A 24,084-nucleotide genomic window follows, 5' to 3' on the forward strand; every position below is an offset into this window, starting at 1 on the left:
AAAATGCAAATTAGAGACCGAGGCTGCAAAGGAAAAACTGGTTTTGGCTATGTACCTCTAGCTGAAAATTGCTTTGTATTCATCTTCAACTTTACCCCTTTTAGAGATCATTGAATCTCCAACTGCTTAACTGTTCACAATAACAGTAATTCTGACCAGGGGTGCTCAGACTTTTACATGCCATTGTATCTCATGAAGACAACACTTGCACATTTGCTCACTGAGGACACTCTTTAGAAAACAGAGGTAATGTAATACATTGTTACTCAACCTGCAGCTGTCTAACTGTTGCAAAACTATAACTCCGATCTACATACATCTGTCCAATGCATACTGTGAGTTGTAAATTTGCAACAGTTGGTGAACATTGCAATTCCCGAAAGGGGAGAAGTCTTGCCAACCTCAGCTTGCTGGGGGCACAATGAGCAAGAGCTGCAACTGACCAGCTTCGCTCCATTTAGAGAGGGGAGGGGGCAGTTTACTTACAAACAACCACCCCTTTAAGCGTACAATTAAATAACGGAGACCGTACACAAATCCTAAAGCCATTTGTCTGAGCAACTTGTACATGGATCAATCATGAAACATAAGCAGACATACTACTTTACTATCGACTCTGCACTGCATACCTTTCAGTGTGTTTTATGCCCAACAGTGAAAGATAGGGCACAGTTACGGATTTGTTGTAAAGGCCCCGTCTCACATAGCGAGATCGCTAGCGATATCGCTGCTGAGTCACAAGTTTTGTGACGCAACAGCGACCTCAGTAGCGATCTCGCTATGTGTGACACGTACCAGCGATCAGGCCCCTGCTGTGAGATCGCTGGTCGTGTCGGAATGGCCTGGACCTTTTTTTGGTCGCTGAGGTCCCGCTGACATCGCTGAATCGGTGTGTGTGACACCGATCCAGCGATGTCTTCACTGGTAACCAGGGTAAACATCGGGTTACTAAGCGCAGGGCCGCGCTTAGTAACCCGATGTTTACCCTGGTTACCAGCGTAAATGTAAAAAAAAACAAACAGTACATACTTGCCATCTGATGTCCGTCAGGTCCCTTGCCGTCTGCTTCCTGCTCTGACTGAGATCCGGCCGTACAGTGAGAGCACAGCAGTGACGTCACCGCTGCGCTCTCGCTGTACGGCTGCTCAGTCAGAGCAGGAAGCAGACGGCAAGGGACCTGACGGACATCAGATGGCAAGTATGTACTGTTTGTTTTTTTTTACATTTACGCTGGTAACCAGGGTAAACATCGGGTTACTAAGCGCGGCCCTGCACTTAGTAACCCGATGTTTACCCTGGTTACCCGGGTGCTGCAGGGGGACTTCGGCATCGTTGAAGACAGTTTCAACGATGCCGAAGTCGTTCCCCTGATCGTTGGTCGCTGGAGAGCGGTCTGTGTGACAGCTCCCCAGCGACCACACAGCGACTTACCAACGATCACGGCCAGGTCGTATCGCTGGTCGTGATCGTTGGTAAATCGCTATGTGAGACGGGGCCTTAAGACTATGCTGTCATCAATATTATCCATTCTCATTCTAATTCCAGACTGGTATCACAGCACCCCCTTGTGGGCAAACACCATAATAAAAGGATCAATTGATCACACAATAACAAAACTAACATAATTATGCTAAATGCTTTGGGGGCTTTAATCAATAAGCAGGTTCTGCACCCTCCATTACAATGAGAAATAAGGGGGAGACAAACAAACATAGGGTGATATAGAAAGGTACAGATGAGAAAGGAGCTATGGAGTTGCTCACCTGAAAAGGGTCATGACTGTTACAACTCCAAAATTTACCTATGAATATTACATTTGCTCCAGTTCTCTTGCGCTATGAAGTTTGTTTTTGAAAAAGCGCTCTGTGCGAGCATGAAACATAAAAATAATAACTATGACATTACTCTTCCATTTTGGAACTGCATCGTTTCTACAGCGGGGCGGTCTAATCAAATATCAATCTTCTTTTTCTACCTCTCCATTAGGCTGTGTGCACACGGTGCGTTTTTGGTGCATTTTTTTCAGTGCGGAAATGGGCCAGAAACGCTAGGGAATCCTTATGACAGCTAATTCAATGAGAATCGTGAAGTGTTGTGCACATGATCAGTAATTTTCCTTGAGTATTTGCAGTGCATTTTTTTCTGCAGCATGTCAAATCTTTGTGCGGATTTTTAGCGCTTTTCACCCACTAACTTCAACTGAGTCAGTCAAATCTGCTGCAAAAGCGCAGTTATAAAAATGTTTGCGTATTTGCACGAGTAACACCGGCAGTTCTGATCGGGGGGAACGTTACCACTGGTAAGATTGTTACTGTCAGTCGGAGTGCTGTGGGTACACGCTGTTAGATATCAGTGTGACCCCACAGAGAAACTCTGACTGGCGGTAAAAAGTTTACCGCTGGTCACAGGCGTCGGCTGATAAGAGACTACTGCTCCCATCAGGCTACGTCTGCTGTCACTTATAACATCAGTGCCGCTGATGGGAGAAGTAGAAAAAAAAAACAACTTGTAAAATTATTAAATACATCTGCAAATAAAAAACACAATATACTCCCCTAACATCCAATCCTCGATGCCCATGTCTCCTGTAAACAATCAAAAATAATAAACAACCACATACTTTCCAGTCTGCCTTAGACCACATAATCTAGAGTGTCCCATGGCGATCTCACTTGTAGAACAGTCACATCGGGAGATGTGACTGCTTTGACCGGCCGCCAGCTACAGACTGACAGGAGCGTCATCGCTCCCACAGTGTATAGCGCTGAGCTAGTGAGAGGTCACATGAGTTCATCAGCTGATGAGCTCCTGTGTCTGTGTATAGCCAGCTGTCATTGAGAGCAGTAACTGATGTGACTGCTCTCTAAGTCATCAGGATCGTCGTGGGACATTATGGATTATCTTATTGGCGGACATGTGAGGAATATTGTTTATTATTTTAATTCTGTTACAGGAGACCATGGCTTCAGTGGATTGAGTGAGGATGCGAGTATCGTTTAATTTAGATTCAATAAAGGAGTCTGTCATCATTTCAAATAAAGGACTTTATTCTGGGTGTGTGGTTTGTTTATAATATTACTATGAGGTTAGTATCGGGGACGACTCTCCATTACTAACCTCTGTGCTTGATGTCACCTGACAACACAAAGGTGACATCAACCCCAATACTATCACCCCACTTGTCACTGCACCAGGGCAAGTGGGCAGAGCGAAGCTAAGTGCAAGAATTGGCGCATCTTATGCATGCGCTTTTTCTGGGGCTGAGATTATGTTTTTAGTCTGGGAGGGGACCAGTATCCATGGCCCCTTCCTAAGCTATTAATATCAGCCCGCAGCTGTCTGACTAGCTGTTTTTTTCTGGGATCCCCATGTAAACTAGCCAGTAAAGGCTAAGCAAACAGCTGTGATCTGATAGCAATAGCCTGGGAACCTTTATGGCTATTGGCTCCTTCCCAGAATATTAACATCAGCCCTGAGCGTTTCCTCTGCTGGTTATGAAAATTACATGGGAGCCCAAGGATTTTATTTTTTACAAAAAATGAAAGAAAAAAAACAAAAAACAAAAAAACACAGGTATCGCAGCGAATGCTGATTTTTGCCAGTTGCTGTTTGGCTACAGTCTATGTAGCATCATTCTGTTAATCCTCCTACATAGGCTGGCCACAATGTGTGCGTGTTTATTTAACTCTTTATTTACCGGTATAGTAATGAGGGTGTTGGGCTAATACCTCTTCATTACTAAACCTAGAGTTTGGTGTCAGGGACAACTGCTGACACCAAGCCTTAATACCATTACCCTGATGCCACTGCATCAGAATGAAAAAGAAGGTGTTGAATCAGGAAATTACATCACAATACTTTCTTAATATCTTTATTTAGCGCTAAAAACAATAAATTGCTTTATAAAAACGCATTAAAAAATGCATACAAAAACAAGGCAAAAATGAGCGTTTTTGCTGCCAAGAGACACAGAAACTTTGCAGGAATTTCTGAAAGCAAATACTCAACGTGTGCACATAGCCTAAAAGGAGCTGCAAAGCATGAACACAAATTGCCTCCGTGTGTCATACCGATGTAAAAAAATAAAATGGACAAAAGTAGTGGATGGCAAAAAGTAGTGATTTGACATACACCGGTCTGAACCCTAAGGATATGTGCACACGTAGGAAATGTGGTGCAGAATTTTCTGCACTAAATCCGCATCTCCTGGCAGAATCCGCAGCTGCGGATTTGCCGCGGTTTTTATGCAGATTTTGTGCGGATTTGCTGCGGAATTGATGCGGATTTTCTGCAGTTTTTGCCACTGCAGATTTCTATCATGGAGGGGTGCAGAAACGCTGCAGATCCACACAAAAGAAGTGACATGCACTTCTTTTAAATCCGCAGCAATTCCGCACTGATTTTTCCGCACCATCTGCACAACTTTTTTTTTTACCCATTGATTTACATGGTACTGTAAATCACAATGCGGATCTGCAGCGTTTCAACGCGGAAAAATCCGCTGCGGATCCGCAGCAAATCCGCATCGTGTGCACATAGCCTTAAGGTTAGGAAGCGAGACAAGACCCAATATGATAACACTTCCATGTATTTGTTTTTATATAGTGAAACGGAAAATAAAAAAAATCAAATATATTTTAAATAAAATAAATTGAAATCAACATAAAAAAACCAAAAAACGATTTAGACCAGACCTTGGCAAGATGCGGCCCGCGGGCCGCATCCTGCCCGCCTGATGATTTTAAACGGCCCGCCAGCTACCTGTCACTTCTGACAGCCGCCCCCGGCACCGCTCGGCCAGCCGCCAGCCGCTTCTGAGGAGGACCGCTGGCGGCTGCAGTGAAAGCCCTGTACGTCACGTGCAATGTGAGCAGCAGAGCCGGGTTGAATATCGGTGGCGGCGGCCATCTTCCTGAGGCCGCGCGTACGCAGATGGAGTGCTCTGCTTCACGGGGCTTCAGGAAAATGGCCGCGGGAGGCCGCACGTGCGCAGAGGGAGATAGCGGCGGCCATTTTCCTGAAGCCGAGTTTGCAGATTTAGATCTCGGCTTCAGGAAAATGGCCGCCGCGATCTCCATCGGCGCACGCGCGGCCATTTTCCTGAAGCCCCGTGATGCAGAGCACTCCATCAGCGCACGCGCGGCCTCAGGAAGATGGCCGCCACCACCGATATTCAACCCGGCTCTGCTGCTCACTTTGCATTCCGGGCCGCTGCGCCACCTCAGCGGTGGAAGGGACCCTGCGCACGCCATGCCACACCTCTGCCGGTAACCACTGCTGCAACCCCCCCATGGACACCAGGCCGTGGCGTCGCCCACCTAAGCAGGAAGGGACCCTGCTCAGGTGCACGCCACACCGCATCACACCACCTCTGCCGACACCATGCCTCCTGTGACCCTGCTCTGCCACCGCCAGCCTTCAGGTAAGATACTGTAAATTCGGACAATAAGACGGACCCCCATCTTATAAAAAAATATTTTTTTTCTGCAATTTTCACCCCAAATTTGGGGTGCGCCTTATGATCCGGTGCGTCTTATAGTCTGAAAAATACGGTAATTATATTAGTCCGGCCCTCTAAAACCATCCCAATTTCTCATGCGGCCCCATGGCAAAATTAATTGCCCACCCATGATTTAGACAATAGGCCATTTTCTGATGACACATCCATTTAAAGCACCTGTCAAGAGGTGAACTAGGGGGAATGGTTACATGGCAGTATGATGTCCGTTTTAAAAACTAACCGCACAAGGACCCATATAATTTGGTGGAAATATTTACAACACATCCATTTTTTGCTGATCTATGGATCTATGTCTCCTGTTGTGAACTCTGTTTTTGGGCTCCCTCTTGTGGTCACAAGTGGTACTGTGTGAGTGTTGTCTTTGGGCTCCCTCTGGTGGCTCTTTGTGTCATTCTGCAGGTCTGAGGTTGTATCAGCTGTCTCGTTATCTGTTAGCTGGTTCCTATTTAGTTCAGCTGGACTCTCAGTGGTTGCCTGCTGTCGTTGTATTCAGTGCTATTCTGATTGCTCCTGTCTACATCCGTTATCAGTCTCTCCAAGAGAAGCTAAGTTTTGTTTGCTTACTTTTGCTCATCTGTGTTCAAGATGTGTCCTAGTATATGATGTGTTTTGGTCCAGCTTGCTAATATGTGATTTCCCTGCTTGCTGGTGCTCTGGGGTGCTGAGTTGCTCCCCCCACATCGTTAGTTGGTGTGGGGGTTCTCGCATTCTCTGCGTGGATATTTTTGCATAGGGTTTTTTACTGACCGCACAGATCTCTTGCTATTTTCTGCTATCTAGCGTTAGCGGGCCTCATTTGCTTAACCTGTTTCATCTCTGCGTTTGTCTTTTCCTCTTAACTCACCGTTATTATTTGTGGGGGGCTTCTATATCTTTGGGGTATTTCTCTGAGGCAAGTGAGGTCTTACTTTCTCTTTAGGGGTAGTCAGTTTCTCAGGCCGTGAAGAGACGTCTAGGATTTCAGGAAACGTTCCACGGCTACCTTTAGTGTGTTTGGTTAGAATCAGGTTTGCGGTCAGTCCAGTTACCACATCCCCAGAGCTTGTCCTATTATCTCTGACTTAGCTGGTTAGATTTGTGATCCTAAGCCACTGGGATCATAACAGTCTCCGTTCTGAGTGCATGTCCAAATCTTCTCGGGTTTTATGGATTAGATGCCGTCATTTAATGCGCGAGGCTTCATTAAGAAAGGGCGGCACAAGGCAGCCATCTGTTTTTTTAAAGGATCTATTTTTTTTGCCGATACAAAACCAGAGACGTTAATGTGGATGAGCCCTAAACCGCACAATCGCAAATGATAATCTGAAGTAATCGGTCACACCTTCTCCAGGGGTCACTCACCTCTGCCTCCTTCTGCTGCAGAATCATGTCTTTATCCAACACCTCCTCTTCCACAGGCCTACAATGACAAGAGTGGCGATATTATTTCTGATATTGCCAGTATGTTCTCAGTGTGACTTGTTGTAACCGGACAAATGTACACTCACTTTCCAGTGCGTTTTAATCTCTCGGAGCGGAAGTTTTCATAGTGCAGATCCTGAGTGACCTCTTGTAGGTCCTGCATGTGCGTCCTGTGGAGATAAAAACACCAGAGCCTTCAAACCGTGAAGTCGGACCATGAAAACAGAAAGATGATCTATGAATAACGTGTCTGAGCCCACTCAATCTAAATGAAAGAAAAGCTTCCTACTGAGGGGCACAATTAGACGGTAGGGCCGAGGCCCGGTTCTCAGACGGTGTGAGTTCCTTTGCAAGAACAATATCCTTTTCATGGTAAACATGTTATAAAAGGATGAAGGGAGCGCTGTACGTAGGCTGCAGACTACCAGTGTGTATATATGCCCAAGATGTGTTTCTAAGGAAAAATACAATTCCTTTATATTTTATTCATTCAACTATAACACTAGCACAGTGCCAACGTAGCACAGAAAAATGAATCCCTGTCCAATCTGTTTCCATGTTGGTCAACAACAAAAAGCCACATTCAGCCACTTCTTTCACGTTTGATGACTTTAGGTTTGAGTATAAGGTCAAGAGACTGAAGAACTGGAAGTCATTGATTCCTTTCCCAGAAGAGACCACTTGAATAGTTACATAAGATACATGGGGGTCAAAACCGATGATTAGGCCAAAGATCAGGCATAGTCATCTGCTCTGACCCAGATTACCTGGTTACAAAATCCACTAATACACCCCCTTTTAAGAATTCTACGTAAAAACAAGGAGCCCTTTTTTCCCCAAACTGCTCATCTCTTGGCGAGAATGGCTACAAAGAAGGACTCTTGATCTGGAGGATCGGCTATTCTTCCTTGTATTAAACAGACAACCCACCGATTTGATGTGACTGGGTACTCGTACTGTGTAATGCTTCATTTAACCTGTAGGGGTGCTGCAGGGAAACTGAACACAAATACACAGATCCCTGATGGTTGACGCAGCGGGAGAATCACGTAGTGATCCGCTTATGGTCAAGAAAATAAATAGTCGTTGATTGTCTCTTTAATATAAGATTTCTCGCAACAGATTATATGTACAAAGGACAATATGAATGCTTCAACAATAAAGATCTTAAAGGGCCTGTCCTGAATTGTAATACTTATGACCTAACCTTAAGATAGGGTATCAATATTAGATAAATGTCAATGTGCTGCAACAAATTTAATATTAAAATTAAAGACAACTGCTTTAAGCTATAACAGAGTGATTATTGCATTAATAAGATCACATTAACATTTTCCTACTGTTTTATTATTCTCCCCACACTTTAGAGCGCACAATAGGACTTTTTTGTAATATACGGTTTTCAGTTATTTATGGATCAGACCCCCACAGATGCTGAACTACTGAATTTATGCAATGAACAATAAATCTAAGTACACTTTAATTAACACTTCAATAATTCGATCACTATTCACTGAAAAAAAGTGTGAATGCTTGTACTAAAGTATAAACAGCACGCAACAATAATTCCTACTGGAAATTAACCAGAATAATTGTTGTCACCATACCAGCACATATTGTTTCAAAGGAGAAGAGCAAAGAAAAGAAAAAAAGGCACATAAATATGTTCAATGATCACTGATGTAAGCATCTATATATTTACCGACAAGCTGAACAGTACTCACTATAACCAGCAGGTGTCACTGTGGTGGAAGCATTTCAATGAATGTTCAAAATCTAGAACTAATGTTTAATAATTGAGCTTCCATTTAATTAAGAGATTTTCCCACTCAAGAAAGTGAAGGCATATCACACTATGGCAAAATGTTAATGCAAACAGTACTAATTAATAACACCTATCCTTAATGCTGGTTTTACAAAGTAAAAATCATGGGCCAAGTTCAGACTGCAATGTCCGGACACCATAGCGCACCCTCAGATTTTAAATGTTGGACGTGTGACACCAACAGATCCCATCCTGTTTAGTCTCCACCAGTTTCCATAACCCAACAAAGCGCACCATGTCGTCAGCATTCTCTAAAAATCAGGCTCCTTTACTGCAACGTCCATGGTATACAGCAATAAAGTGTGACCATTCGGCTTGCCATAATGCGGTGTATTATGGAAACCTGAAGAGGAAAGCCCAAAAGTACTAAAGAACATTGCACTTTGCGGTAAATATCCCACCCACTGTATTGTCAATTAAAGGAGCCTTCCCATAAATTAACGCTTTTATTCCCTAAACCTACTTTTTTCGTGTTCTCTTCCCCTTCTTCCAAGAGCTACCACTTCTTTTTATTTTTCTGTGCACATAGAGGTCTGAGGGCTTGTTTTTTGCAGGAGAAGAAGTGCCTTTGACTGTCAACATTCATTTTACCATATAGTGTACTTGAAAACGGGGAAAAAAATTCAGAGTGTGGTGAAATTGAGGGGAAAAAACACTAATTCTGACATTGCTTTTTGGGAATTGCTTTTACGGTGTACAACGTGTGGTACAAATGACCTGGCAATATGATTCTGCTCATCAGTATGATTGCGGTGATGCCACATGTCCAGGCTTTTATTATTTAGCGGTAGAAAAAAAACAAACCCTGAACTGTGTGTCACCGTGTTCCAAGACCCACAACATTTCTCAGTTGCTGGAGCTGTGTGGTGGCTTATTTTCTGCAGGGTAAGATAACGTTTTTAGTCAATACCACTTTGGGATAGATATGACACACTGATCGTTTCTTGCAGGAAAACCGAAAAACAAAAATGCTGTAACAAAAAAAAAACAAACATTTATTGTATTGATTAGGGTATGTGTCCACGTTCAGGATTGCATCAGGATTTGGTCAGGATTTTTCATCAGTATTTGTAAGCCAAAACCAGGAGTGGGTGATAAATACAGAAGTGGTGCATATGTTTCTGTTATACTTTTCCTCTAATTGTTCCACTCCTGGTTTTGGCTTACAAATACTGATGTAAAATACTGACCAAATACTGATGCAATCCTGAACGTGGAAACATACCCTAAGTCTCTTCACAGGGACTTAAACCAGCGATTGAGTGATCGCTTCTACTATGTACAGCTGCATGATGACAGGACAGAGGTCTTCAACAGACTCCTGGCTGAGGTAGCAACACATCAGCGCCCACGATCGGGTCACAAGAGTGCCGATATGCACACAGAACAATGCTCCTCCATGCCGATGCGCTGATAATGCCACTGTCAGAGCTTGACAGCAGTATTTAGCAGATTGTCAATCGTGGGTAGAGTGGAGCACCACCCATAGCTGTTAGAGGCAAGTCCTGGCAGCCCTTACCTGCCGGGTGTGTGGCGGGCTCACCCCATGAGCCTGCTCCCAAATTGCACCATACACCATATGGCAGTTATCGGTAAGCAGTAGTGATGAGCGAGTATACTCGTTGCTCGGGTTTTTCTGAGCACGCTCGGGTGACCTCCGAGTATTTGTTAGTGCTCGGAGATATAGTTTTCATCACCTCGGTTGCATGATTTACGGCTTCCAGATACGCTGAATACATGTGAGGAATGCCTGTTTGTTAGGGAATTCCCACATGTATTCAGCGTATATGGAAGCCGTAAATCATGCAACTGAGGCCATGAAAACTATATCTCCGAGCAATAACAAATACTTGGAGGTCACCCGAGCAACGAGTATACTAGCTCATCACTAGTAAGCAGTTAATAGACTGACCCACCGCCATTTTCTCTGGCATCCAGGGCCATTCTGCTCCTCGAGTCACTTAATGGCAATTCTGACTGTCAACATCACACTGCGCTATGTGTGGGACAGAAGTCTCTTTTACCATGTAAGCCTATGGAAGCTCATTCTGACAGACACTCATAGGATTTCATTATAAAAGCCACCTCCATGTCACACAGAGCGCAGTGTGAGCCAGAGTCTAAATTGCCATCATTTGACTCAGAAGAGGAGCAAAAGATGGCAGTTAGTATATTATACTGACACTACGCTAACATTTACACAGGTTTATGGAATTAAAAAAAAAAAAAAAAAAGGGATTGTCCAGGTTTGGCATGAAAGTCTGCAGTCACTTTATGTTACTGCAGACCTGTGAATCCTCACAGCGCGCACTGTAAGGATTGTTCAGTGCAGGGGCATATGGCATACTTGTGGTCACATGACTGCCCACTCCCGGCACTGCTGTGCTGATGCTTTTTCATCATGGCATCTGATATCGCTATTGTGACCTTCTGATGAACCGTTACAGCAGGGAAACGCGTCGGGGCGCATCCTACACACGATAAGTGAACTTCACTGGAACATTTTGGGGTTTTTGTTAATACCTAAACTACATCTGGCTCATGGATTAGGCAGTACCATAACTATTAATATGCCATTGGTGATACTGCTGGAGCACTAATCAGTGCGTGGATGACAATCTAACATTGTTTTCATCTATATCTTTTCTGGTCTACAACATACCTGCAAACCTTGTATATTATATTGTCTCCTGCTTTTTTCATCTCTTCCCTCTATTATTATTGTTTTCCCAACTAAATTGGTAGGATGAGTTAGCGGAGTGAGGGATAGTCCTCGGTGAGTGGGGGCGCCAAAATCGTTATTAGGGTGCCAACCTCCACAGCAAGGTAGGTTTCCTGTTAGGTTTATTGCAGGATCATTGTAGCCTTTTTGTGGTCGGTTTATTTATTGGTATCTTACCAGTCTGTTCACTGGGTAGGTGTTTTTTAATATTGGATTATTAAAAAGAAAATTTTAAGGGAATATATGTTCAGTCCACTCCCGGCACTGGCACCAGTGTCCTGACAGTGCACAGTGTGTGTGTGTGAAGCTCCACAACTCTGCAGTCACATCCGTCACCAACCTAGATGATCCCTTTAATGGAATTGCAACTAATTACATCTCATCCAGACAAAGTACAGATACAGCAGTTTAACTTGGCCCTATTTCCTTTACAAGGGCCAAATTACTGTTCTTTGCACAGTTTAGAGAAGGATACAGTTGGAACTATATCAGAAAGGGGCATCTAGAAGATGCTTATCAATTTCAGTTTATGATTATTTTGTGTCCATCATTGTTTATCAGCCTGTGTAAGACTGGTAAACGAGTGCTGAATGGCAAATGTGCAATCGGTGCTTGGTAATGTGTTGTCTAAATGCATCATTAGTGACTACATCCATGTTTGGATGAGCACGTCTCCCTACTAGCGAAGTCAGTTTTTTTAATTTGGGCCGGATCCTACCTGCCTATTAAATTTGTTGTCTTATGTCCAGGAGAGACCGGTCTGTTAGAATAGCTTTCCTTCTAAAAAGTTCACCTTAAAAGGGAATCTGACACCACATTTGACCTACGTAAACTATTAACATGAGCATATACAGGTTATAGACTGCTGAGGAGAGTGATGCCTGTATGTCTCATTATCAGATGCCTTGTTGTTGCTGAGAAATCATCTTTTATCACTTTATATAAATGACCTCTTCCAGGCTCCGGGGCAGTTGGTGATTGGAAGATAACTCTGCCTCCAGAGATTACTGTACACGAAGGGGAGTTACCAGTGTGAGACAAGTAACTAACAGAAAACAGGAGAAATGAACATGGTCTTTTTGCAAACACAACTCTTTCATCTCTCCCAGCTTTGCTGTATTGCAACAATATTACAACCCTGTCCGCCTGTGAGCTGGAAGGAACCTGCAGAGGTGTCAGATATAATCACACACAGCTCTGCAGTGAGATCAGGAGAGCAGGGAGCGGCCATTACACATCACACTGGTAACTCCCCTTCATGTAAAACAAGCTCTGGAAGCAGAGCTATATTCCAGGCAGCTTCCTCCCCAGAGCCTGGAAGAGGTCATTTATATAAAATGATAAAAGATGATTTGTCAGCCAACAAGGCATCTGATATGAGACACACAGGTTGGACTGTTTTCAGCAGTTTATGCCCCTATTAATAGTTTAGATAGGTCAAATGTGGTGACAGATTCCTTTTAACACTGGCAGATTGTGTATGGGCCCAAGTACCTTATTTTTTTAAGGAGCGTCTATATACTAGTAACGCAGTTCCAAATTCATATAGTAAATGCTAACATGTATTTAGTGCACTTAGAGCCTGGCTGTATTTGTTCGTATGCTGGATCCTAGTAATATGCCATCACATGCCAACATGGAAAATCCCTTTAAAATTACTTTGAGCATGTATTCCCGTACTGAAGTTATAATATGGATCTTGCCTTCATTTTTCTTTAAAAAAATTGGGCAAAGAATGCCATTTACTGCAATGTTTGAATACAACTTAAAACAGATCTAATAAGGTTATGTATAAGGTGAATAAAAATGCAATATCACTATACAACTGTAAGCATCAGTCAATATGGAAATAATCACATTAGATGGAGTCAACAGGAAGACCAAATAGTCTCTAGGGGCTTGTACAGTATCAAAGATGTCTATGATGGTGAAAGTATGCTCAGAATATGGTGGTCATATTATTCCACTAGGAGGCTGCTATGGGAAAATATGACAATCTATAAACATGTCCTACAGCAGTCTTTCCTTGCATACAGTTAGCCATCCTCCTCATCTGACCAGGTGTAGTGGGGAGGGGTCCTCTTTTGGACTCTTTAAAATAGCTCTCATTTCAGGAACCAGGAAATGCAACCAGGGTTTTAGAGCTACCCACATTTCAGAATTTCTCCACCACAGAATCTCTCACCGATCCAGTGAGTAAAAGGTTTTATCATTATTTTGTTTTGTACAGTTTTGCATTTAGTGCATGTCATTTTTATCTCATCTTTTTGTCTTTTCTAATTACTATACCTTTTGGATAGTAAATGTAAAATGTAATCATTTTCTCCTTGCTCCTCTAAACGTACTCACAACCTCAAAATTAAGAAAGAATATCATGGCTGTGTTACCCTTTTAGTGCGAGAAGTGTAGATATTTGGTGCTAGGAAGCTCGGTGTGCCTGTGTACTAGTGTGTAATCTAGGGTAGGCGTCTCGTTGGTCCAACAAAATGGTGAATCGCGGCAGCAAGAAGAAGTGTGGCGTGGATGCGTGGCACGTATGGCTTTAAGCCAACTGCGATATGCAAGTGGACGTGCGAGTGTGAGAAGCAAAGTACCCTTTTACAGTCACATCTGATTCTCATGCGCAGCGAGTGGGCGAGTTTTTGACAAATACATTAACAGAAACTCAGCCAATAACATTTAAACAGAATAAAATAGAGACAGGCGCCTTTCTTATACAGAGCTCTTGTTTACTTTGAAATACAAGGATGTTTTGGAGAAAAACGGTTTAAAAACAAGACGGTAATGGGGGTAAAGAACCAAAAACATGGCTCCCGCCACAATTGACAGGTTATTCCTCATACAAAAATAGGGAGAGACCAGTCAATCAAGCTGAACTGGGAGTGGAGAAGCCAAAGCAGAGCCACACCCTCGACCCTACTCATTCCTGGAAAGGACGAATGACTTTGGGAAAAAATAAGTGAAGCTAGTGTAACTAGCAAAGTAGCAATGCTTGTCGTGCACCAGCTGGCGACTGATTACTTACACCAACATTGTACGGAGCTTCAAGAAGTCATTGTGTTCAGGGTTCTCCACCTCCACAACACCCCACGGGTACAACCGGCCACGGATTTTCTTTCCCTTTACCTCAATTAGTTGATTAGAGCCAATGACAGCAAACGGGATACTGGCCTGTGGGACAGCAAAAAGAAGACAGCAATCAGATGACCAACTACTTTTATGATGGACAGGGGACAGAGTATGAGAGCTCAATCAGACCAGATGCAAAATATCTCCAATGTGTAATGACATTTAATACATTTTTAGGAAAAAAAAACTATAAGAGAAGTTGAGTGAAATGGTGAATGAGGCCATAAAGTGTACATACGGGACCTCTTCTAGGAATATATTGACCTTTACCCCCAGTTTATTGTATTCCGAGTAGTGAAAGTAATGCTGCCCATGGCGTCAGAGCAAATAACGCTGGATACCAGCGACTGCCCCCAAATCTCTGCCGAGAGATTTATTCTGTGTTTACGCTGGATGTACGGCTTAGCCTTGAGACCATCAAATGCCACGCACCAGTGAAAGCCAAGGCAGCATAATCCTCCCCCACCCCCATCACTCGAGATTTGATCCTGCTGGTTAGGGCTTATTAAGTGGTTATTAGGAATTTCATCCCGCTTTGTGTAGTACAGACCTGGAGCTAGAGTATTACATATTACCCTATGGATAGAAATTCTTCTACTATATGGAATGCACATACCGAAGGTTTCATTTCTAGAAGATGGAAACAAGACACAGACTGATGGAGCGGATATTCACCCAAAATTAATTTTCTTTTAGAGAAGAAAATAAATCAGTATTACGCCACAATTTTCCATCACAGTGGAGTATGCATTTTCTAACAAAATACCTTTAACACTCTAGTCTGCTCTTTGAACTCCTCATCCTCATCGGAGTCCGCGTCAGGGAGCTGGTAGATCCGAATTCCATGTTCAGCAATCTCATCTAGAACCTGTAATAGGAAATACATTATCAGCTCCTCGGTAACTAAACTAGCAGCAGAAAAGTCTCACTCAGAAGACTCTCGTTACCCTTTACGGGTGGCATGCTGTCCTTGGCGGGCACAGTAGTGCTGGCACAGGAGGGAGAATTCAGACTGGGAACAGCCGTATAATAGATTATCTTTCCCCAGAATTTGGGAAAAATAATAAGCCATAGTGTGAACTTAATATTTTGCCAAAACTTCAAAAGAGCGTGGGCGTAAGCATTTATTAAAATGGACTCAGGCAGTCTCCAGAAATTCTGTGCCTTCCTCTCTGGGGATGAGGCCTCATGATTATTTTTCTTTGAATATTCTTACAATGAGCATTGCCATGCACATTACACTGATGCAGAAATGTAATAGGAAGAGATCCACTTTCCTCTTCCTGGAGTTCAAAGCCATCATTACTAGCCCCAAACATCTGGCACAAGGAATCCACAAAACCCTGAGGGGGAATAAAAGCATACCAAGCTAACAGGTATATGGTCATCAGGGTTCCATACAGTGGGACAGAACAGAAACAAGGACCCAAAGACTAAAAGGATCTTTAGAAGTGGCGAGTAGTATAGAACCATACAGATGAGGTACCTGTCAGTAGAAGACAGCCATCTCTCTCGGCTCCCCATACACATGAGTGCTCAGTGGGGAGATAGGAGAGCAGATTATTTTCCATGAAAACAGAAGGTATTTTATTATAGGAGGCTCCCATATATATCAAATTGTAATCTAAACCCACCAAAATTGGTGACTTTTGTCAAACCTTCAGTTAGTTCACTATAATCATGGAAAGTCAAGTTTAGGGACACTGGTATGTAATAGAAACATCTCAAAGGGGGCTATCAAGAAATGCCTTGGGCATATGCAAAGGATTCTCTAAAAAGTGAAAAAAATGCAGAAGAAAATGTCATAGACGTCTGATATATCTGCAGCCAGTAATGAACAGAATTTTATCGACATACCTGTACCCTGTAGTCTTTCTGCATATACATTCTGAGGCCAGACTATGGCACCTGCTTACAGGCTTCTGCTACTGTATGCTCCTGGCATTCTTGGCTTGATCAGCGGTTGACCCCTAAGTCAGCGCCGAGGGCCTGCTGGATGTCCCGCTGGCCTATTAACTATTGCTTATCACCTGCTGTTAGGCTGTATTAAGCACACTTACACATTGTTGTAGTTACTGTTACTTTCTGCAACAACAATAAAAAGGATCAGACTGGTTGAGATCCAGTACAGATCAGATGAGGTCACAAAATCTCTTGAGACTGAAAGTCTAAGGGTACTGTCACACTATACGATTTACCAACGATCACGACCAGCGATACGACCTGGCCGTGATCGTTGGTAAGTGGTTGTGTGGTCGCTGGGGAGCTGTCACACAGTCAGCTCTCCAGCGACCAACGATGCCGAAGGTCCCGGGTAACCAGGGTAAACATCGGGTTACTAAGCGCAGGGCCGCGCTTAGTAACCCGATGTTTACCGTGGTTACCAGCGTAAAAGTAAAAAAAAAAAAACGTACATACTCACATTCCGGTGTCTGTCCCCCGGCGTTCTGCTTCTCTCCACTGTGTCTGCGCCAGCCGGAAAGCACAGCGGTGACGTCACCGCTGTGCTCGCTTTCCGGCCGGCCGGCGCTCACAGTGCAGAGAAGCAGAACGCCGGGGGACAGACACCGGAATGTGAGTATGTACGGTTTTTCGTTTTTTTTTTACTTTTACGCTGGTAACCACGGTAAACATCGGGTTACTAAGCGCGGCCCTGCGCTTAGTAACCCGATGTTTACCCTGGTTACAAGCGAACGCATCGCTGGATCGCTGTCACACACAACGATCCAGCGATGACAGCGGGAGATCCAGCGACGAAAGAAAGTTCCAAACGATCTGCTACGACGTACGATTCTCAGCAGGATCCCTGATCGCTGCTGCGTGTCAGACACTGCGATATCGTATGGATATCGCTGGAACGTCACGGATCGTACCGTCGTAGCGACAAAAGTGCCACTGTGTGACAGTACCCTAAGGCTACTTTCACACTAGCATCGTGCACTGCACGTCGCTATGCGTCATTTTGGAGAAAAAACGCATCCTGCAAAAGTGCGTCGGACCGTCGCCACCAAAAAACGTTGCATGTAACGTTTTTTGGTGCGTCGTTCCCGTCTTTTCCGACCGCGCATGCGCGGCTGGAACTCCGCCCCCTCCTCCCCGCACATTATTATTATTATTATTTATTGTTATAGCGCCATTTATTCCATGGCGCTTTACAAGTGAGGAGGGGTATACATAATAAAAACAAGTACAATAATCTTGAACAATACAAGTCATAACTGGTACAGGAGGAGTGAGGACCCTGCCCGCGAGGGCTCACAATCTACAAGGGATGGGTGAGAATACAGTAGGTGAGGATAGAGCTGATCGTGCAGCGGTTGGTTGATCAGTGGTTACTGCAGGTTGTAGGCTTGTCGGAAGAGGTGGGTCTTCAGATTCTTTTTGAAGGTTTCGATGGTGGGCGAGAGTCTGATGTGTTGTGGTAGAGGGTTCCAGAGTAGGGGTGATACGCGAGAGAAATCTTGTATACGATTGTGGGAACAGGAGATAAGAGGGGAGTAGAGAAGGAGATCTTGTGAGGATCGGAGGTTGCGTGTAGGAAAGTACCGGGAGATGAGGTCACAGATGTAAGGAGGAGACAGGTTGTGGATGGCTTTGTACGTCATGGTTAGGGTTTTGTACTGGAGTCTCTGGGCAATGGGGAGCCAGTGAAGGGATTGACAGAGGGGAGAGGCCGGAGAATAGCGGGGGGACAGGTGGATTAGTCGGGCAGCAGAGTTTAGAATAGATTGGAGGGGTGCGAGAGTGTTTGAGGGGAGGCCACAGAGCAGGAGGTTGCAGTAGTCAAGACGAGAGATGATGAGGGCATGGACTAGGGTTTTTGCAGATTCTTGGTTGAGGAATGAACGGATTCGTGCAATATTTTTGAGTTGAAGTCGGCAGGAAGTAGAAAGGGCTTGGATATGTGGTTTGAAGGAGAGATCAGCGTCAAGGATAACCCCGAGGCAGCGAGCTTGTGGGACTGGGGAGAGTGGGCAGCCATTTACTGTAATGGATAGGTTCGTTGGGGGGGTCACGTGAGATGGGGGAAAGATGATGAATTCTGTTTTGTCCATGTTAAGTTTCAGAAATTTAGCGGAGAAGAAGGATGAAATAGTGGACAGACATTGAGGGATTCTGGTTAGTAGGGAGGTGATATCTGGTCCAGAGATGTAGATCTGTGTGTCATCAGCATAGAGGTGATACTGAAAGCCATGAGATTCTATGAGCTGTCCCAGGCCAAAGGTGTAAATGGAGAAGAGCAGGGGCCCAAGGACTGAACCTTGTGGGACTCCGACAGAGAGGGGGCGAGGTGAGGAGGTGGTGTGTGAGTGGGAGACGCTGAATGTCCGGTCTGTTAGGTATGATGAGATCCAGGATAGGGCCAAGTCTGTGATGCCAAGGGATGAGAGGGTCTGTAATAATAGGGAATGGTCCACTGTGTCAAAGGCAGCCGACAGGTCGAGGAGGAGGAGAACAGAGTAGTGTCGCTTGCTCTTGGCGGTTAAAAGGTCAGTGGTGACCTTAGTTAGGGCAGTTTCAGTGGAATGGTGTGACCGGAAGCCAGATTGTAAGCGGTCAAAGAGGGAGCAAGAAGAGAGATGGGAGGACAGTTCAAGGTAGACGTGTTGTTCCAGTAGTTTTGAGGCATAGGGGAGAAGTGATATAGGGCGATAGCTAGATACAGAGGATGGGTCAAGAGAGGGCTTTTTGAGGATAGGTGTGATGGAGGCATGTTTAAAGCTTGAGGGGAAAACACCATTTGTTAGTGATAGGTTGAAGAGATGGGTTAGGGTTGGGATGAAGATTGTGGTGAGGTTTGGGATGAGGTGGGTTGGGAGCGGGTCAAGTGCACAGGTGGTGAGATGCGATCTTGAGAGTAGAGTGGCGAGTTGATCTTCTGTAATGGTGGAGTAGTTGGTTTTGGAGGTGGAGGGTAGGGAAGTTGGGAGGAAGGGCTCTGGGGCTTGTTGACCAAAACTGTCTCTGATGTTATCAATCTTCTGCTTGAAGAATGAGGCAAAGTCTTCAGCAGAGATAAGTGAGGAGGGAGGAGGTGCTGGGGGACGGAGGAGAGAATTGAAGGTGTTGAATAACTGTTTAGGGTTGTGAGACAGGGAGGATATGAGAGATGAGAAGTAGGTTTGTTTAGCTGTGGCGAGTGCGGTCTTGAAAGTAGTGAGGGACTGTTTGAATGCGATTAAGTGGTCGTTGGAGTGGGATCTTTTCCATCTGCGCTCAGCAGATCACAATGGGGCAGCGGATGCGTTGAAAAACAGCATCCGCTGCCCCCATTGTGCGGCGCTTTCACTGCTTGCGTCGGTATGTCGCAACGACGCAATTCGTCGTGTGTCGTACAACGCTAGTGTGAAAGTAGCCTTACAAAAATATAAATTCTGCTTTATTAAAGGAGTTGTGTCATGACTAGAGAATAGAAGCTGGCCTGGTCAGGCTTCTGTAACCTCTAATGATCAGCCTTAAAGGGAACCTGTCACCCCCAAAATCAAAGATGAGCTAAGCCCACCGGCATCAGGGGCTTATCTACAGCATTCTGTAATGCTGTAGATAAGCCCCCGATGTATCCTGAAAGATGAGAAAAAGAGGTTAGATTATACTCACACAGGGGAGGTCCCACTGTGGTCCGGTCAAATGGGCGTCGCGGTCCGGGGCCTCCCATTTTCATAGGATGACGTCCTCTTCTTGTCTTCACACTGCGGCTCCGGCGCAGGCGTACTTTGTTGAGGGCAGAGCAAAGTACTGCAGTGCGCAGGTGCCGGGAAAGGTCAGAGAGGCACGGCGCCTGCGCACTGCTGTACTTTGCTCTGCCCTCAACAGGAGCCGCAGCGTGAAGACAAAAAGAGGACGTCACTGTAAGAAGATAGGAGGTCCCCGGACCGGACCACGACGCCCATCGGACCGCCCCCCCCCCCCCCCAGGTGAGTATAATCTAACCTCTTTTTCTCATCTTTCAGGATACATCGGGGGCTTATCTACAGCATTACAGAATGCTGTAGATAAGCCCCTGATGCCGGTGGGCTTAGCTCATCTTTGATTTTGGAGGTGCAGGTTCCCTTTAATCGCATGGTTAGACCACATCTGGTTACGTTTCTGGAGAAAGCTACAATAATTGTGAAATATGGAAGGTTGGCAATGTAAGCCTTGAAGGGCTGGTTATGATAGTGGGACTCAACCTTTCTTACCTTGAGGGACAGATTCAGCTCTGATAGAAGATCAGGAGCCACATCAAGAACCCCCCTTGTAGTGGCAGCCTGAGCCACAGGCTGAGGACCCCCTGCTCTATGATTTTGACATTATGATTGGATGAACATATTAAGATGAATTAGGTTTGTGCTATACTGTGATATATGCGACAAATGAAATTAAAGCTGTATTGTGACAACAGTAATACAGTACCAGAACCCCACAGCAGTGCTGAAATTCTGAGCTAAAATCTGACCAAGGATGGCATCAGTATGAAGCTTACAGGTTCTCCCCATGTTTGTGTGGGTTTCCTTTTAATTAAGACAGAGCCCAGTGGGGACAGGGAGTGATGACAATTCAGCACTGCAGAATATATTGGATCTAAATAAATTAATAGAACAACTAGAAGAATATTGAAAGTATGATGCACATTAGAAAAAAAATAAATCAAGGGGACCTTTCACCTAATTTTTCATGTTGAACTGCACACACGATGTAAAAGGCACTGCAGCAGAATAAAAAGTTGTCTTTTTTTTTATCTCGCCTCTCCATTGCGAAGATATTAGCATTCAATGTATTTTGCACTTTAAAAAAATCTAAGTCCAAATGGGCGTTACCAGAGTGATTTCACTGGGGGTGTGTATTTCTTCCCCTTACTGATGCTGACTAATCATAAGCAGGCAGCAACACACTGGGGAAAGAAGAACACGCCCCCAATAGCATTGACAAACAATCTGCTCTCCTCACTGCAGAGTGATGACATGTGCTGGAGCACAATAGCCAGATGCCAACAGGGTATACAGACCAGCATGGCTCAATCACACGGTTTAGTGGCTGCTGCAGGGTACTGCAGATCAGCTCCAATTCTCTTCTACCCGGTTTACACGTCGCTGCAGCCAAATCTGATAACAGCCAATCAAGGGAGTGGCTGGTATCCAAACCACATATCTGATACAAATGACCTATCCCAAGGATAGATTGATGTAAAAGAAAATATTATTAAACACCCTGTTAATCAAGGCAGCTTTGCCTCCATCAGTATCAGAGTAAAGTGATAAACTTATTCCATCTGAATTCTGTGCCCAGATAAGGCACAGATTGGACATAACAGAGCAGGAAGCAATGGCTGCAATGCAAGAAAGCATTAAAGGGAACCTGTCACCCCCCCAGGCGTTTGTAACTTAAAGAGCCACCTTGTGCAGCACTAATGCTACATTCTGCCAAGGTGGCTCTTTTAGTTCTTGTCCCTGCCAACGCTGATATAATCGTTTATATAATTTGTCCCTCATACCTTGAATTTGTCAGTAGGGCAGGTCTTTCCCCCTTACACAGACGCACCACAGCCGTCAGTAATTTCCTCATTTCTCATGGGCGCCGCCTCCTCAGCATTATGGCATTATCCCGGCGCCTGCGCTGTAATCTTTTTTTCTTGGGCATGCACAGTTACCGCTGCCCGTCCACCGACATCACATGATGTCTTTCTTATTGCGCCTGCGTGGCCCGAGATCCCGCCCTGCAGTCTCTTCTGATTTATTCACACTGCGGGGCTGGGAATCTTGGGCATGCGCAGTACTTATCTGCGGTTCCGCCTCTTTCCTACTGTGCAGCATCATAGGAATCTGACGATATCTGATGCTGCACAGTAGGAAAGAGGCGGAGGGAGATGAGGGAGAGCTGCAGAGAAGTACTGCGCATGCCCAAGATTCCAAGCCCCGCAGTGTGAATAAATCAGAAGAAACTGCGGGGCGGGATCTCGGGCCGCGCGTCCACACAGGCACAATAAGAAAGACATCATGTGATGTCAGTGGACGGGCAGCGCTAACTGCGCATGCCCATGAAAAAAAAAAAAAAGATTACAGCGCAGGCACCGGGAAAATGCCTAAACGCTGAGGAGGCGGCGCCCATGAGAAATGAGGAAATAACTGACGGCTGTGGTGCATCTGTATTAGGGGGGAAAGACCTGCCCTACTAACAAATTCGAGGTATGAGGGACACATTATATAAACGATTATTGCAGCGTTGGCAGGGACAAGAAGTAAAAGAGCCACCTTGACAGAATGAAGCATTAGTGCTGCACAAGGTGGCTCTTTTAGTAACAAACGCCTGGGGGGGGGGGGTGACAGGTTCCCTTTAAGTGACTCACAGAAGGAGAACAGATGATGAAAGAATATTACCAAAGTGATTGGTATGATGCGTTACGATATATGAAATGGCGTCAAATAGTAGTGAAACCCCCTTTAAGGCTACCATCAGTAATAAATAAAGATATACAGAGTAGTAGGAGTATGCCATGGAGCCTTCTCAGAGTACATTTAGTCCCAAGTACTGTCAGGGTGAATGGACAGAAAATAATACATGAAAGACAGCTAGCATGAGAACCTTTGCAAATATTCACAGTTGAACACCACGTACCAAAATCCTTCATGTACAATGCCCTGTGATTATATGCTAGATGTCTTATTTTCTAAACTCCCACACTTTCTGTTAAACCGTCAACCTTGACTCAAAGTGAACATATTCCCACAAAAGGGGCTTGCAACTTTGTGGCAAGGCAGCTGCTGGGTGATGAGTGTTAAATCAGGAGTGCTGGATTACAAATGCTAAGCTTAAGGGTAGATTCACATGACAAATTTCTCCAAATACGTGAAAAACAGACCAATTATTCTGATCTCGAGTGTGTTCAGTGGCATCAGTTTTTCTCATACGTGTAGAGAAAAGAAAAAGTGTTTCTCCATTTTGTTCTGTAAGGGTGCTTTCACATTACGTTCTGGCACACGTTCGATGGCCGCGTCGGGGCTTACATCTGAATCCCATGCAAAACACGATTCGTATGCGCTGACGGAGCCATAGACCATAAAGGTGCCTTCAGAATAAACGTGCATCATTTTCGGGTGTACATCTACTACGTCCGAGTGTCCGCCTGCAGTTGGCGTACACACTCAAACATAATGCTCGGCAAAGCGCATGATCACTATGTTGTCACCATTATAGTCTATGGCTCTGTCGGCACATATGTCCGAATCCCATTTATCAGGGGCTTCAGACGCAAGCCCTGACGGGGCCACCAAATGGGTGCCGAAACGCAATATGAAAGCACCCCAAGTCCTTTTAAATTGGACCGCAGGCTGATGTTGAGCGAGTTCGCTCAGATATTTTTTTTCATGTACCTATAAGGCCTGCATTGCCAATTTTGATCCAACCCTTCGAATTGTCTATGATTATTCTCGTGGGCTACTCTGTTGAGGGCCCCAAAAAACAAAAAAAAAAAAGCACATGTGCACAACCCTATAGAATCATAGGTACAAG

General features: G+C 44.7%; 1 protein-coding gene across 1 annotated transcript in view; it reads right to left on the bottom strand.

Annotated features, from left to right (window-relative positions):
• The window catches only part of LOC143813699 (septin-2A), a 105,964-nt gene that overhangs the window by 24,951 nt on the left and 56,929 nt on the right, over positions 1-24,084 (bottom strand). The window contains exons 8-11 of the mRNA XM_077293403.1: positions 15,365-15,466; positions 14,495-14,640; positions 7,009-7,092; positions 6,863-6,920 (exon numbers count right to left, since the gene is read on the bottom strand). Coding sequence (XP_077149518.1) covers positions 6,863-6,920; positions 7,009-7,092; positions 14,495-14,640; positions 15,365-15,466 — 390 coding nt within the window. The remainder of the gene's footprint in view (positions 1-6,862; positions 6,921-7,008; positions 7,093-14,494; positions 14,641-15,364; positions 15,467-24,084) is intronic.

Source organism: Ranitomeya variabilis, chromosome 1, assembly GCF_051348905.1.
Source record: "Ranitomeya variabilis isolate aRanVar5 chromosome 1, aRanVar5.hap1, whole genome shotgun sequence".
In the NCBI taxonomy this organism is placed as follows: Eukaryota; Metazoa; Chordata; class Amphibia; order Anura; family Dendrobatidae; genus Ranitomeya; species Ranitomeya variabilis.